This window comes from Peromyscus maniculatus, chromosome X (genome assembly GCF_049852395.1).
Source record: "Peromyscus maniculatus bairdii isolate BWxNUB_F1_BW_parent chromosome X, HU_Pman_BW_mat_3.1, whole genome shotgun sequence".
NCBI lineage: Eukaryota > Metazoa > Chordata > Mammalia > Rodentia > Cricetidae > Peromyscus > Peromyscus maniculatus.
Genome location: NC_134875.1, coordinates 121,659,320 through 121,676,337, shown reverse-complemented (window position 1 = coordinate 121,676,337; position 17,018 = coordinate 121,659,320). Strand labels below are relative to the sequence as shown.

The following is a 17,018-nucleotide window of genomic DNA, read 5'->3' as shown; positions in this document are numbered from 1 at the left end:
GGTGCTGTAAGAAAGCAGGATGAACAAGCCAGTAGAGTAGTACTTCGTGACTTCTGCATCAGCTCCTGTCTTAGGGTTCCTGCTTTGCTTGAGTTCCTGACCTGACTTCCCTCAATGAACAGTAATGTGGAAGCTAAGTGAAATTAGACCTTTTCTCCCCCAAGCTGCTTTTTGTTATGGTGTTTCATCACAGCAGTAGTCCGTCTAAGACAATAGCCTTCTCATTAGGTCAGTGCAGCAGGAAACCCAGCACAGATCAGCCAACTCCATCCAACTTCTAATGGAAGCAATTTAAAAGTGATCAACAAGGTGGTCTATGACCCTGTATTAGTGTGGATTCAGAGAAACCTGAGGCACCAGTAGCACTTTAGGGGCAGCTTGACACCCAGTGTGGACCTTGGGAAAGTGTCCACAGGATTTTTAACCAGCTACATCCCTGGGAACTCTGGCCCAGAGTGAAGTAGGGCTGCTCTTCTGTCTTCATTCTGCAGGATGTGGGTTGAGAAACAGGCTGAGGATTTATGAGGCTTGGAAGAACATGTAGGAAAAAGGAAGCCCATTTTGTTTTGCAGCTGACTGATGCTAGAAACTTCTTTTTGGTATCAGGCCCAACTTTCCTCTCTCCACCCATCAATCTCCATTCCAATAGAGCCTTTTCCCATTTCCCTGGTGACTAGGCTGTCATGAAGTTTCCTTTCTCAGTAATAGTCACTGAGAGAATGCCAGACCCTTCCACTTCCTGAGGTACTCCAAACTCACCTCCCCCTCTTTCCTTTTTGGTTCATTTGCAAGTCAAAGGGTTAGTTCCTTTGATCTCAAGGCAACTTACACCTAACCCAACTCTCAAGCAACAGTTCCGCAAGAATCTAATCTTTCTGAGAGAAGAAATTCACAAATGCACATCTACACCAAGCCACAAATATTTGCATAGCATTGTAGGATAGTCACAGACTCCTTGAAGTTTGACTTTGATTTATATACTAAATGCTTTTTCCAACTTGTGACTTAAAAATTGCACCTGGGATTATGACATGTGAGAAGAACTTTTAAAAACTCTGTTTTGAAAATCATTCATATTCTTTGTACCATTATTGGGGTATGTTCATGTGTGTATAGTGTGCTTATGAGTACACATGCATGTACAGGCCAAAGGTTGATACCAAGTGCCTTCCCTTAATTGTTCTCTACTTTATTTATCAAGACAGGATCTCTCCTTGAACCTAGAACTCACCAGTTCTTGCTGGCTTGGCTAGTCAGCTTTTTCTTAGGATTCTCAGTCTGTGTTCTAAATGCTAGGATTACAGGTGGCCACAATGCCTTTTGGCTTTATGTGTGGGTTCTGGAGATCCAAATATTGGTCCTTATGCTTGACCAGTAAGCACTCTATCCACCGAATCATCTCTCTAGCCTCACAGGCTCCGAATCTTGAGTGAATAGTATTTTCAGGTGCTCCTGTAAGTCATTTGGTCTCATGAGATTTTTCTGTCACTTCTCTTTATTTTTACCTATGAACATTTTTTTTTTTTAGTCATAAGACCTTGAGACTTGAAAAAAGTAAGCAAAAAGCAAGGAAATAACTTGAGACTCATAGAAGAGTTTGAGTGTGTGAAACTGCATTTAATACTGAGTAGAAAAATTAAAAATTAAAGACATCATCTATTTCTCCTCAATTTGTCTGTAAATCTGCACCTATATTTTCTTCCCAAGTATCCCCTCGGTATGAAGAAAACATCCCAGTTGGCCATCTCTTATCACAAAACAAAGCTTCCAGTACTGGGACTGGGTTACATCCAATTGATTTGTTAGCCAAAGGGATCCCATGGAAATCCCCAAACAACCCAGGCAGTTACCAAGAGAATAGGTTGCTCTCATCAAATGGAGAGGAGGTCCCATTGCTAAAGACCACATCTACACAACTCATGAAACATGGAGAGGTCAAGCTGCTGCCTACATAGACCCTTCACCACCATGTTCTGGTGTCTTTGGTATAGGAAGGTACTCTGCAGGCTACCAAAAGAGAAATGTAAACATCAATCCAGCCACAAAAATCTTGGATCTACGATGCTGTCTTTCCTGCAAAATGTGCTAGTGCAATGGTGGTACAAAGCTTGTGGGAGTAACCAATCAATGTCGGATTTGAGTTAAGGCCCACTCCACAAGATAGAACCTGTACTGGACTCTGGTTGGGTGACCAAGAATGAGAAACCAGATAGTCCAGAGACTTAGGATCAGGGCTTTATTCAGCCATCATTAGGGAAGCTTCCTCCTGTAGCAGATGGGAAAAGATACAAAGACACAGAGCCAGACATTATGCAATGAGAGAGACCTTGGACACAGCTAAAAGATGTCTCCATCAAATCCTTTCCCTCAGGGAGAGCTCAGGGAACCACATGGAAGAAGAGGCAGGAGTGTAAGAGCCAGAGGGGATGGAGGACACCAGGAGAACAAGGCCCTCTAAGGTAACATTAGCAAAGCTTATATGAATTCACAGAGACTGATGCAGCATGCACAGGACAGACATGGGTCTGCACCAGGTCCTCTGTGTATATATTATAGCTTTCAGTTTAGTAATTATTTTCAGGTTTTTTTTTAACATTCTAACCACAGTTTCCCTCCATCCTCTCCTCCCAGTCTCTCTCCCTTCTTCTCCCTGCCCCCCTTCTGGTTTAGTATTTTTCTGGAGGTCACAAGTGAGTCTCTGATTCTTGTTTCTGCTCTTAGGACTCTTTTCCTTCTGCTGGGCTGTCTTGTTCAATTTCAGTGTGATGGTTTTTGTTCTATCTGATTATATTTTCTGTTGTTATGTTTTGTTATCTTTTAGAAGCCTGTTGTTTTCATTTTTATTAAGAAATTTTTTATTCATTTTACATCCCAACCACAGATCCCCATTTCTTCCCTCCTCCCACCCTTCCAGACTCCCCTGCCCCCCACCAACCCATCCCCCATTCTGTCCTCTGACAAGGTAAGGCCTCCCATGGGGAGTCAGCAGAGCCTAGTATACTCAGTTGAGGCAGGTCCAAGTCCCTCCCCCTCCAAGGCTGTGTGAGGTGTCCCACCTTAGGTACTGGGCTCCAAAAAACCAGCTCATGCCCCTTAAGCAGATCAAGCCACACAACTGTCTCAATTATGCAGAAGGTCTAGTCCAGTTTAATGTGAGACAGAAAGGCAGTGGATCTGGATGAGAAGGGAGGTATCAAGGAACTGGGAGTAGTAGTAGAAAAAAGGGAAATCAGGATATATTATATGAGAAAAAATATTTCTAATAAAAGAAGGGGAAAACAAGAAAATATCCCCAAATGCTATGGTGACAGGAGGATCTCCCTACTCTATATTTTCTTTGATCCTTTCTCATTATACCTTGTTTTAGAAAACAACTACAACAAACCCTGTATTTCTGGAGCCTGCTGTAGCCAAATATTAGATTTTGAGCCAACCAAAATAACGTCATTTTGAACTCTATGATCCAGTTCCCGAGATACCTATAATTTACTAGAAGACATTGAATAATATTATTAAAATAGCAATAAAACAAAATTAACTTTTCTATCTTAAGATAGTTCACTCATATCCTTAGGTCTTTGTCAACAGCAGTCAGGCATGAGCGCCAAACAATAACAGCATTCAGCAGATTCAAATGAGAATCTATCAATTTCACTGCTTTTGCACTGTTCCTGTTTAATTGCACATGTTACAAGGAAATGACTACTGAGGTCAAAAAGGGACAAAATAAAAATGCTTCAAAAAACTCTACAGTCACTGTATAAGCCTGAAGCTGGGTTTATTATAGTTGGGGATACTTTCAGCAACACCATAAAGCAGATGTCTGAAATTGGTACACACTGCAACTTGGCTTCCAACCACAAATATTAACAAAGATTTAATGTCTCAAACCCTCCCCACAAAAAGCCAGGGTGTGAAACTGACTATCTTGATTATTTTGAAGAAGTCACCAATTTTTTCTTTGAATATTAGCGGAGTAAAATTTTACTAGGTAGCTTTACAGTGAGCAAGCTATCATCATAAACACTAACCAGTTTTTTTTTGCTTCCCTTTATATTACTAATATTGCTAGGATAATGATGGATAATTTATTGAAAATGCCAAGAAAACAACACTGAAAATTTTCTTTTGGGGCATTTATGTGGGGGTGCCTTGGGGTGCACCTCACATATGTTGCTAGTGTTGGTCTTATACCAGCCTGTACCACCTAATTTCTTGCACATGGCACTATGCTACCTTGACAGTACACTGTGCCTAGTCTGGTGGGTAGGTTTGCTTCATCTGTTTATGAAACACTCACATGATTATCTTGACTGAAACTTTACTTTCTCCCAGACTTGTCTGGATGCTCTGCTATTCATGACTGCAACTCAGGTAAAAATATTAAAACAACAAATGAAACTAGAAGATTATTTGTTCATAATGAAGCATAATTGAGCCTTTTAACTTTGTACAGTATTTTTCATCGACCATGAGTCAGAAGCATTTCTCTCCCACTGTAGCATATTAAATGATCTTAATTACATTGGGGATTTGAAAGCCTTGCATGGCAACAGCCACTTTGCCGCAGGACATTGTGCGGTGTGGACATTGTTTGCAGAGGCTCTCTATGGATTCTCAACAACTTTTGTCTCTTCAAACAGTTTGAGCAGAAGAAAACCATTTTTATTTCATTATTAAAATAATATATTCTTAATAACTTTCATGAATGAAATATATACGTATAACTATTTTACTTGATGTCCTCAAGAAATGTGACTTCTGATTATTTTGCAAATAATAAGAAGAGCTTGCTGGCAAAAGACCCCAATTTGAGATTTTAAAAGAACACATGAAAAGTAGTTTTGGTAAACATTGTAAATTAAACATGTATCTATGTCCTAGTAAGAAAGTTAGTAACACATGTAGTCATAATTCTATCAATAAAATGACAAAAGCAGTATCATTAATTTTGTATTTGGATGTGCACATTTATGAGAAATTTAATGAGATTAAATAAAGTTCAAAGATATTATCTAATTCCTCCTCACTAAAGCCAGTTGAAAGTAATTAACTATGGTTTGTTCCAACAGGTGAGGGAACCATGACCTACAAACTATAAGAGATTGCCTAGTGGCACAAGGAGCCCTGGGCAGGTTTTGAAACTGCTTTCCAGTTATCAGTTGAGTTTTACCAATAGATCTTGTCAATGAAAAATATTCCATCAAAGCATAGGAGGGATGGACAAACAGCATTCATGGAGAGCCTTTCACATGGGGACTGTGTAAGAAGCTATGATGGAGATAATCCTGCTAAATATACAATGAGTAATTTTTCTCAGTCAAACAAAAATTGTTTCAGAGAAATGCAAAACTCTTCACATGGACCCAGAACTGCCCTTTCGGTTTTAAATAACTCCAAATGTTTTTTTTCTACTTATAATATTCACTTATCAAGTTTTCACTTATATAATATATAATATTCACTTTTCTACATATTCTTGCCATCTTTTGCATTCCATATTTAAGACTGATAAAAATCTTTAGCTTAGTTTACCCAATACACTAGTAATATGATACCCAATACACTAATAACTTTGATATAATTATTTATAATATAGTTAGTAATAAAATATAATACAATAACAGTAATATAATACAAAATAATTCCTTAAATGAAGACAAAAAGATGTCTTGTGTTTTCTTTTCTATACTATACATTATATAGCATAGCTGTGTATGGGTTAATATATTATGGGTTCTGCATTAGTTAAGTTATACCTTAGATTTATTATGTAATATTATGTAATCCTGTAGATACTTGTTTGCTTTGCTTTAAATTAGGTTTCTTACATTTAGCTTATAGTACATATGTCCAAGATCAGTGAAATGTAAGTTCCTATTGCTACTAAAATGCATTTTAAACATCACCTGTCACCCCTCTGAAGGGCAATTTAGCAATGTCATTCAAAATTAAAATGCAAATAATCTCTTTTTATCAATGATATCTCAAGAGATTATACTGGAAATTTAATTTTGCATGCACGAAATGGAAAATATGCAAGGATATTCACTGGGGTAACATTTGCCGACATTGGAAAGGAGCTAATGTTCGTCAATAGAAGATGGGGAAGATAAATCAGGCTTTGAAACAGGATACCTTACTGCTTCAGGAAGAAATGAGACAAGTATTTGTGCCAAAATGGAATGGTCTCTTATTACACTTACTTTTAAAAAAAGTAAATATCCACATATGGTATGATAATACACAGGAAGGTAGAAAAATTGGCATTTATTAATGCCATGCAGCAAGACCTATACAATTGGGAAGAAGAATAATTTCAGAAGAATTCACAGTCTTAAGATGAGTGCTGCTTAGACTTGCCTCAAAAGGCATTTTGAGCAAGTAAAAGACAGTGATGATGTTACAGGACTAAATCAGCTCAAGGACAAGGAGTCTTTTCAGCTGAGTGTCATTGAAAGATCTTGGTTAACCCTACACCTTATTGAGTTCCCACGAAAGGCCTATTGTTCTTTTTGCTTCTAGCCCATTCTGTCCCCTCTCCACTCTGTGAAGTGCTGTCACAATTAAGCTTCGGATTGTGCACCTGAACATGACCCTCCAACATAAAATTCTGTGGTCTAGTACTTGTCTCTGGGTTTAAGCGAGTGATGCCTGAGAACATGTGCTTTCTGAAGCTAGCTCCATGGTTATGCTTCTTCCTTTTCTTTTTCACTGCTTCCCTTTCCTCACAGAAATTTCCAGCCAGGCATCATGAAGTCAAATCTTCCAGTATGTTCTACTACTCTAACTGTTGGTTTTGCTTTCTGCAGATAGACACAGTTATCTGCAAATACCCGTAATATTCTGATCCCGCCCCTTGACGCCACCCTGTGTCTTGACATAAAAGTCTCTTTTTAAGGAAAAACTCTGCCCACTGCTCTCTTTCTTCTCTCTTCTGCCTCCTTCCCAGGAGGTGCGCACCCTCGAACCACCTCTCTCTCTCTCTCTCTCTCTCTCTCTCTCTCTCTCTCTCTCTCTCTCTCTCTTCTCTTTCTTTCCCTTCCACCCTCTCCCTCTCTCCCACCTCTCTCTCTGTCTCCCTCTTTCTGTCTCTCTCTGCCTCTTTATCTCTCTACTAGCAAACTCTCCATGTGGATGCATCGTCTGGGTTGTTTATCACTGGCCGCGGCCACCGCCATGCCCTGCATGGCGTGCATCTGCCCAGCCTGCTTCATCTGCCAGCATGGTTTCCTTCACGCAAGGGATATATATCCTCGGTGTTCTCTGAGTAATAATTCATGACAGTGACCACAACCTTTCAAGACTTAGTTTAACTGTAACTCCCCTCCAAGGCCTTTTTGTCACATCCACTTTTGACTTCTCTCTGTTCTCTACCTACAAAACAGGTTGCCAAAACCATTCTTGACATATCATTTCATGAATCACCCTTCCACTCATATATTCCACACTCCTGAAAAATTGCAAGAATTTTATGAATGCTTCCAAAGGCAAACCAATTAGGGGAAGGGAGAAAGAAGGAATGAAGAAACGGAAGGAAGGGAGGGAGGGAGGGAGGGAGGGAGGGAGGGAGGGAGGGAGGGAGGAAGGGGGGATTAGAGAAGAAGAGGAAGAGAGAGAGAAGAAGAAAGAGAGACAGGGGAGGGAGAGAAATATCTGAGAAAAGTGTCTACGAGGGGGTTAATATGGATCCTTTGCACTTTTGTCACTGTGAAGCTAGTGTCTTTCTGTATTACTCTTAGAATTAATCTTAAACCAAATGTCTATTTAAAGCACCATGCACCTCAAAACAATATGTACTATGACAAAAAAAGTTGAGAGAGAAGAGGATTCTTATAAAAAGTACATTAAACTGATATTGATGTATTCAAAACATCTCTGTGGAAAAATGACTGCTATTGTATTCTACTTTGACATGTTCTGTATTTTCGTTGCTGTGCTGGCTAGTTTTCCTTCAAGCTAGAATCATTTCGAGGAGGGAACTTTGAGAAAATGTCCTGCTAGGTAGGCCCATTGGAAAGTCTGTAGAGAATTTTCTTTATTATTGACTGGTATAGGAGGGCCAAGGTCACTGTTCACAGTGCCACCCTTGGGCAGGTGGTCCTGGGTTTTATACGAAAGCAGGCTAAACAAGTTATGAAGAGCAAGCGTGTAAGAAGTGTTCCTCCATGGACTCTGCATCAGTTGTTGCCTTGACTTCCTGCCATGACTTCCTTGCATGGTGAACCATAAGCTGTGAGATGAAATAAACCCTTTCCTCCACAAGTTGCTTCTGGTCATGGTGTTTTATCATAGCAATAGAAACTAAAAAAATCACCAAAAACGGTTCAAAATTGTTGCCCTGGAAAGTGATTTCTTCTAGCCCTTTGCCGATTCTTCAATTTATTTTAAATAGCTCTGTTCTATGGGTAGCTATTGCTGTTTGAGCTGGTCATATCATTCATAATGCCAACTGTCAAGCAAGCATGTGTGACAGAAGAGCGCCTCTGCATTTCAGGTAAGCCTGGTTCTTCCTAGGAGGTGCTGGTTACTAAGATTTGAAGTCGCAGTCCTAAACTACCTCCGAATGGCACCGGGTACTTAGTATTCTTTAGCTGTTCATTTTACTAAATTCTTATCATTTTTTTCCGAAAACCGAAACATTTAGTAAAGTTTATAAAATTAAGTGCATGATAAAGTGATCAAAGCATGTTAACTACCACCCAGAAACTCCTGTTCATCCTATGAACCATCATATGTACAAACATATATACAATATACATGTACCCTGGATCTGAGACCTGAGCCACTGAAAGAAACACTTTAGCCCTGAACCTAGAACCTAAGAAACACGCCCAGCCCAAAATTAGAGCCAAAAGGCTAAAAGGGCCAGTGAAAGAAACATAGATTGGCCCTGAAATCAGAGCCAACTCTGCCCCTGACCAACGAAACTAACCAGTCCCTGAACAGGAAAACTTCTCCCTGGAGAAACTCCACCTCTAAGAAGCCCTGTATAAACCCTCTACCTCTTCAGTTGTTGACTGGCATATACCATATGTGTGTGTGTGTGTGTGTGTGTGTGTGTGTGTGTGTGTGTGTGTGTGTGTGTGTGCAGGGATCAGGATATGTGTTTGTGTGTAGATATGAATGTGTGTACTCATTGCTGCATGTGTATGTGGACTCCATGGTCAACATTGAGTGTCTTCCGTTATCCAACTCCATTTTGTTTTTTGACCCAGGGTCCCCACTGAACCTATGACTTGCCATAAGGTTATACTGGCTGACCATTGAACTCATAGCGTTTTCTTGTTTCTATCCTTCCCCAACACTGGGATTGCAGGCAAATGTCACCATGCCTAGCTATTTTACATGTGTACTAGAGTTCTAAACTCTGTTCCTCGTGTTTGCAAGACTAATACTTTTACTGACAGCTATATCCCTAGTTCCTTCATATATTTCATCCCAGTGACAGTTTCTATATTTCATTCAAGATATAATCAACCTCCTGATTAATATATATTTTTAACCTCTAAGAATGAACCTTTAAGTGAAAATATTTTGATCTTTAAGTTAAGAATTGATAAATGAATTTACTTTGTATATGTTGTTACCAGTTGCTTTCATTAAACAACATATTCATGAGCTTCATCCATGTAGTTTTCCAACTTCATTGATATTTGACCAGCTGTTTTCACTACTGCAATACAAGTGAACATTATCCCTTCCTTAGACAGGAAAAAGAAACCAATAAATATTGTAATTTTTTCCTTCTTTATCTACCTTTGGTGTTTATATTCCTTCACCCAGTTTACCTGAAAACAGTCATCAAACTGAGAAGTAAATAGGCCATGTGATACTCACTAACAACATTGGCTTGTCCAGTGAATATGGTGTACTGGAGTTCATAGGAGACCACACTGAACTCATCATCCGAAGTCCAGTGAACAGTGATGGTGTCATAGGAAGCCGTGCAGAGCTCTTCTCTAATTGTGGGAGGGTTGGGAGCTGTGGGCATCAAGAATGCATATCAGTGGAGCAGTAGACATCATAGGGATCCCATTCTGGAGATACATAACTGTTAAAGCAAGCTTTCCTAAGTAGGTCTACCAGGACTGCTATCCTAGAGATGGAGATTTCAGTTCCAAAGTGCTTAGTTATCTACTTAGGGAATTTGTTTGTTAGTTGTTGTTTGTAAGCAGTGTGGCTAGAGTCCACCAGGCAGTAAGACTTTATCTCAATTTATCATTAGAATATATTTGGGAGACTAAGCAAACAATAGCTTCTTGTATGTAAACAGAAACACATTAAAGAAAAACTAACCAAGACAAACTTTCAAAAGCTCATTCACTTTGGGGGTGGGGTTGGAAAATTTTACCGTAAATGACTAGGTGGTAATTTTAGGTATTGTAGGCCAGACTGTTGCTCTTGCAACTACTTAACCTTGTCATTGTGGCATGACAGCAGATGTAGATAATTTGTACATAAATGAGTATGGCCACATTCTAGTAAAACTTTATTTAAAAAATAGCCACAGGAACAGATTTGACCTGAAACCCACTTTGCCAGCCTCTTATCTACATGACACCAGACTGAAAAATATCATTTGTTACCCCATAGCAAATCAACTAAATAATTGAATGTTTTCTTTTCTTTTTTTTTTTTTTTTTTTTTTTGTTTTTTCGAGACAGAGTTTCTCTGCGTAGTTTTGCGCCTTTCCTGGAGCTCACTTGGTAGCCCAGGCTGGCCTCGAACTCACAGCGATCCGCCTGGCTCTGCCTCCCGAGTGCTGGGATTAAAGGCGTGCGCCACCACCGCCCGGCTGAATGTTTTCTTTTATTAGATATTTGATGCCTTGATAAAATTATTGGTGCATTCCTATTTTCTTTTCATTTTTTCAATTTATAGGTGATATGCTTAATTAAAAATATCAAAATTAACAAGAAGTCCTCTTAGGAATACATTTTTGTTTACTAAGAAAATAATGAATGCTTGTATTTTATTGCCTTTATCACTACAGAAGTCCTTGGTTTTATTTGTTTAACACAGTCAATAGCCAAGAAGTTTAAAACCTATTAAAATGATTTCTAAATAACTTGCACTGAATTAAATTCAATAAGTAAAACAATAAGTAGAATAAATAAGAGAATACAAGGCTACAAGTGTTTTGTGTTGGCAATAACATTATAAAGCAGAGGTTGGCAAACTATAGCTATTTTATTTTATGTATGTAGGTATTTTGCCTGCATGTATGTCCATTCATCATGTGTGTGCAGTGCTTGTGAAGGCCAGAAGAGGGCATAAGATCCCCTGGGACTGGAGTTATAGACAATTTTGAGCCACCATGTGGGTGCTGGGAATCAAACCTTGGCTCTGAGGAAGAACAGTCAGTTGTTGTTAACCACTGAGCCACCTCTCCAGCCCACAACAGCTATTTTTGTAAATAAAGTTTTATTGGAATACAGCCACGACTCACTCAGGTATTGTCTGTCTATGACTGTTTTCACACAACAGCAAAGCTGAGTAGTTACAACCATATGGCCTGCAAAGCCTAAGACATCTGCCATCTGGCCATTTTCAGTCAAAGTTTACCAGTCTGTGGTTTAGAGAATTGAACCACAGCTTTTCTTTATATTCTTCTGTATATTGCAGCTGAACTTCAAAGAGAGAAGCATGTTTGCATTCTATGGATTTAGAGCAACTTTTACTTACACCATTGCATAGGTCTTTTCTGTTCTAGATTAGTTTCTGATTAGAATTGGTGAATTGTAAAGAAACCTAAAATGAGGGGGAGTGTTTATATAAACAGTAAATTAAAAACTCTGCTTTGATACTCTTCACTTTGCCACCTGAAAAGACATTTAGGACAAGTCATGAAAAGCTCTGCCTGTTAAGTTATTGAATTTCACAAAGACTCTCCATTAAGAAAAAGGGGCTCAGTGGGATCTGATGGCATGCATTTGTCATCTCAATACTTGGAAGGCAGGGGCAGGGAGAATGTGAGTATGAGGATAGCCTGGGTTATATAGTAGATCCCATCTCAAAATTAGGTCCACAAATGAAAAACAAGGAAATAGGAATGAAATAAATAAGTATTCATCATAACCCTTCAAGCATTTTTCTGGAAATGTGTGCTTGAACATCTGTCTTTTGAAGAGCCCACATGTGAAATTTAGTTTTGTGTGGTGTGACTTGGAAATGCATTAATTAGTGACACCAATCAGGAGATGCATTCCATGCAGGTCCAGCTGTGCCATAAAAGTGCTTGTTTTGGTCTGTGTGGTCATTGTTGCCGTGGTATCATCCCTGCACAAACCAGTGAAAAACAACTTAGTCTTTATAATTTAAATAGTTAATTGAATTCTTTCTCTATCAGCTATTGCGGAAAGAAAAGAGATTTTGCTGTCCACATGGCAATATGTGATTAAAAAGACAGAAAATGTAAGTTCAAAATAGGCAAATGGCTGTGAGACACATGGCAGTAGCTGCAATCAGGAAGGAAATGTCACCTCTATGGGTTATTAACTTGACATACTACTTAGAGGCAAGTCATAGGGAAAAAAATCTTGTTTGCACAGCCAGGCAGGCTAACCATGTTTTGATTGTAAACCCAATGGGTTTGTCCTGCAAAGTCAATTCCTAATTTTCTGTAAGTGAAAACTGCAACATGCTGCCAATTTCAATACCCACACAATCAGTACCAGAAGTGTTATTTTCTTGCCTTCATCACAAACACTATACAAGGAATGGTGGGCTAATACGCCACAAACACTTCATTTCCTGCTTATAAATATCAGATAAACTATTTGGACTTGGTAGTATCAGCCAAGCATTGTATGTTATGGCCAGGATTGATGTTATGTCTAGAAATGGACTTTGAGGTTGACGGCTCAAAAAGCAAATTCTCAGGTACCCGATATGGCCTTTAGTTTGGCATAAACAGCCGTTGTTACAATTTCATGCAGACTACTTTCACAGTTTCCTTTTTAGTCAATGAGTTCATGTGCCTACAGAAGTTTAAATGGACATCTATTTTGAATATACTAGGTAATTGTTGGGAAATGAAGACATGTTCTCGTTGATGAGACAAGGACAGCAAAATGATTTGGTATAGCAAGACCATGTTCCTGGGCAAATATTTAATTTTCTGGTTTCCTCTGGCCTTGGAAATGAGACTGTGACATGGATCTGGTCCAAGAGACCTAAGGGAAAATTTGCTAGGTAGGTCTTTTGAGCAAGAGTTTTGGTTTTATGATAAACAAGGCCATACTTGGCCGGCCAAGTTTTTTTTTTTTTAACATTATTCCCTCTTTTCTTGTGTACTTTTAGATAAAACTTCAGCGTGATAGTTGTAGATAGGGTATTCATGTTGTGAAAAGACAATACATGAAGATGTCAGGGCAGGAAAAGAGAAAAATGTAGATAGTGATACAGTAGCTATGGGCACCATGTAGCTGTTTAACTTCTAATTACATTCAGCTCAATTAAAACAATCACATCTCACTATGCACATTTCAAGTTTTTAATAACTCATATGTTGGCCATCATGGACACAGAAAGAACATTTTTTTTATCACCATAGAAAGTTCTACTAGATGGTAATAGTTTAGACAAATCTCAAAATCAAAAGCTAAAGAAAGAAGGCATCATATCCATAAGTATTTGAAACCAAGTTTGATTCCTTAGTGTAAATGCTTTGTGAATCAAATTTTCTTCTTTAGTAGGAGTCATATTTGAAAGACAGAATTGTCCAAGATAAGGAGATGTTTTGTGGGATATCTCAATCTGCTTGCAAATGCAGAATAAATGCGAAAAGGGGCAGCTGGGGTTCTAACAAGAAAAGAAAATCGAGGACTGGATAACTCCCTGCTTTCCATCCACACACTATAAAAACAAATGCTATACAATGTTCCCTCTCTTCAACTCCATCCTCCCCAACCACTCTCCCACAAACATGCACATACTGGCTGGGAGTTGAGAAACTGACACCATGCTCAGTGAGGGATGTGGTTTCTGGAAGGCTCTATGTCCTAAGTACAGGGCACATCTGGCTTCACTGTATACATGGTGTTTTCCTGAAGTCGCAGGTCCTGGTGGCTTTGGCTAACACTACTAACTTTGTCTAAATGGTCCTCATTCTTTCTATCAAGCATTGAGCCCAGTTTCTGCTGCAATGGCTAACACCAAAGGAAAGATTAAGATTTACTACTAGGAACATGAGTAGCCACAATTTTTCTTTTCTTCCTGTTTCTTTTCCTCATTGTTTTCTAAGCCAGAAAGAAAGGGGGATGGAAGGAAGAGAAAGAGGGAGAGAGAGAGGGAGGGAAAGAAGAAAGGAGAGAAGGAGGGAAAGAGGAAGAGTGGGAAAGAGGAAGGGAGAGGAAAGCCAAGTAGAAAGTATAGGGTTGAAACATGGCATCTGGAATTGCAATGTGATTTCTGTGACATTTGCCAGAGCAACATGAAATTCAGGTTTTTACTAGAAAGTGCAGAGACCTTCACTGTTCATACAGAACTGAGCCAGATCCTAATTTCACTCACACCCTTACTATGTGACCTTCAGCATGATGGCTAAATTTTGCCATTTCTAAAATGAGGACTGCAATGCTTTTCCTAAATTTGATACTGTAACAACTAAGATAAGGTCACAAATACAAAGAGCAAGAGCAGTATAGATGGCCAGTTATTTAAGTTGCCTTTTTTTTCCCACCGTGAGAGTCAGATGCCACTTTACATGGTGACAAATACCCAGGAAAACTTCCATATCTTTTTGATGGCTAGCAGTACTTTGACCATCTCCATGTTGAGAATGAGGAAATGGTGATAAGGACACATTTAGCAATCAGTATTCTCTTTATTTTCTTGCCTCAATTTATCCTTAGTCTGTGTTATTTGAGTGAAAAACATAAAGTGTACATGAATCATTTATAGGACTATTAGGTAGCATTTCAAAGCCTGAAGCACACATGTGGTTTTTAGAGAATAATTGATCCAGTGGAAAAGTGCTTGTGTCACTGAATGTACACTATATTAGACAGAACACAAAAGACAGTAAGACAATACCTGTAAGGTAATCCAGACATTCTAGCAGTTTCTTCTCCCGAGAAAAATCTAAGGCAAAAGTGTCAAATGTGTCATTGAGGTTGATTTCAGGAATTAGGACCTGGGAGGATGCAGTTGCCATGGAGACTCTGTAATTTAAACAAAACAATGTTTTAAGGAATGTCAAGGTGGCTTTTATCATCACTATGAAGAAATGAGAAAAAAAATAAAAGGAAAAGAAATATCAGGTCTTTAAAAAGTACCATCTCTGAATGGCATAGTGCACTAACACAAAGCAAACATAGAGAAAAGGCAAAGGAACTGGGAGAAATAGCACAGTGCCCCCCTTTCTTTATACTATCGGAAAAATTCCCCACGGAGGCAAAAGAATATTCATATTTCATGTTGCTGTGTGTTTAACAGCCTGGCCCAGTCACATCTAACCCCAGCAAGAAGCACATAGCTCCAGGCATTTCTTCACACATCTGTCTGGGAAACTGTTTGTTCCTTTCAGACTCGCCCCTGCTCCACTTCAAAGGGGAGTCTCCAAAATTTCAAACTGCATAAAAGGCAAAGTGAAGATTAAAAAAGAATGTTTCCAGATATTGGATTAGTTTAATCAATTACTAGCCTCTCTCTAAAATAAACATTAAAAAGGGGGTTTTGTCTGGCTCTTTTTCATTCTCCTTCTATTCATTTTTTTTTGCACCATATTCCCAGCAGATGCCATGGAAAATATTCATAAGTTTTTTCACAAATTTCCCCAGCAGGCACACAATTTCTTCTCCACACTCAGGTTTTCTGGTGAGAGCTCTCATGTATAAACTATAAGGCAAGGTATATGTGTTTATTTCCTATGTGCTCTTGAGTTGATCTGGAAAGTTCAGTTACCAACAGCAGAACATTCTAGTGGATTCCAAAATGCAAGTAATTATCTTAAAACCAAGAAAACCATGGCTTTAAGAACTCAACTTCTGAGCATAGAAAACAATGCTAGACTTTAATCTTGATGTGTTTCAAGTTTTCTGTTAAGTTCCATAAACATTAGGACATTAAATTTTTAATTTTTGCAAAAAACATTGAAATGACTTAGCTATAAGTCTAGTTACTTATTTTCTTGTAAAAAGCAGTGCTGCTCATTTGCACAAGATCTCAGTGCTAGGTGGTAATTAACAGTCAAGAGGACTTTTATGTGTGTACTCTTTCATTTCATTATTGATACTTACAACAGGTAATGTAGCTGAGTGGATACAGGGAGGGATGCTAATTAAACTGTACCTTTAACCAATATTCACCAAATATGTATGAAGCCCTTAAAGTGTGCCTTATACTAAAGAGCCCAAAATATTTGCATCAATGCAGAAAACTTCAAAGGAATGCTCTAGTACCATTTGCTCGCCCCAGAAATATTTCAAAATAAAAAATCTATCTTATAATCCCCAAATGAGAAAACTGGGCCAAGCTAGTAGGAAGCAAGTATCAAACTTACAATAGCCTTTCTTTTAGGCCCTCTTGCAACCCAGATCTTGTGTCCATTGATGAGACTGCTCTGAATACAGATAATCTGGCTTTATCATTTCCCCTCTTGGAGGCAGGAGCCTCTTTGTTCGGGCACATCCAAAACAGATGGTGTTCTCAAAATTTGTCCTGATTCAGGGGTCAACATCCAATAAAATAAAATGTGTTTTTGTCAAATGACATAGTAAATGCTCCCACCATTTTGACAGTGGGAACTTGGAGTGGGAAGCAGAAGGAAGATAGTGCCTACCTAGCCTGGGAGGCAAAGACTGACAGAAGAAATCTTGGGAGATTAGTGCAGCTTTTAACACCTACAGTCTTTCTTCCCTGGTGGAAGGAAAGATACTTATCTTTGGCTACAATTTCAAGTCATCAACTGGAGTGACAGGTAAAGGGAAATCTGCCAAACTCAACATTTTAGGGCATGTTTTTTTCCCCCAAATCCTTGTTGCCCATCTTCTGGTCTTTTATGCTGCCAACAT

The 17,018-nt window shown here is 38.8% G+C and overlaps 1 protein-coding gene across 5 annotated transcripts in view; it reads right to left on the bottom strand.

Annotated features, from left to right (window-relative positions):
- Mid1 (midline 1) overlaps window positions 1–17,018 on the bottom strand; it is a 336,764-nt gene that overhangs the window by 16,368 nt on the left and 303,378 nt on the right. For all 5 annotated transcript variants that reach the window (XM_015987794.3, XM_015987797.3, XM_006994326.4 and 2 more), the window contains exons 6-7: window positions 15,040–15,167; window positions 9,841–9,984 (exon numbers count right to left, since the gene is read on the bottom strand). In XM_015987794.3, the coding sequence (XP_015843280.1) occupies window positions 9,841–9,984; window positions 15,040–15,167 (272 nt within the window). The remainder of the gene's footprint in view (window positions 1–9,840; window positions 9,985–15,039; window positions 15,168–17,018) is intronic.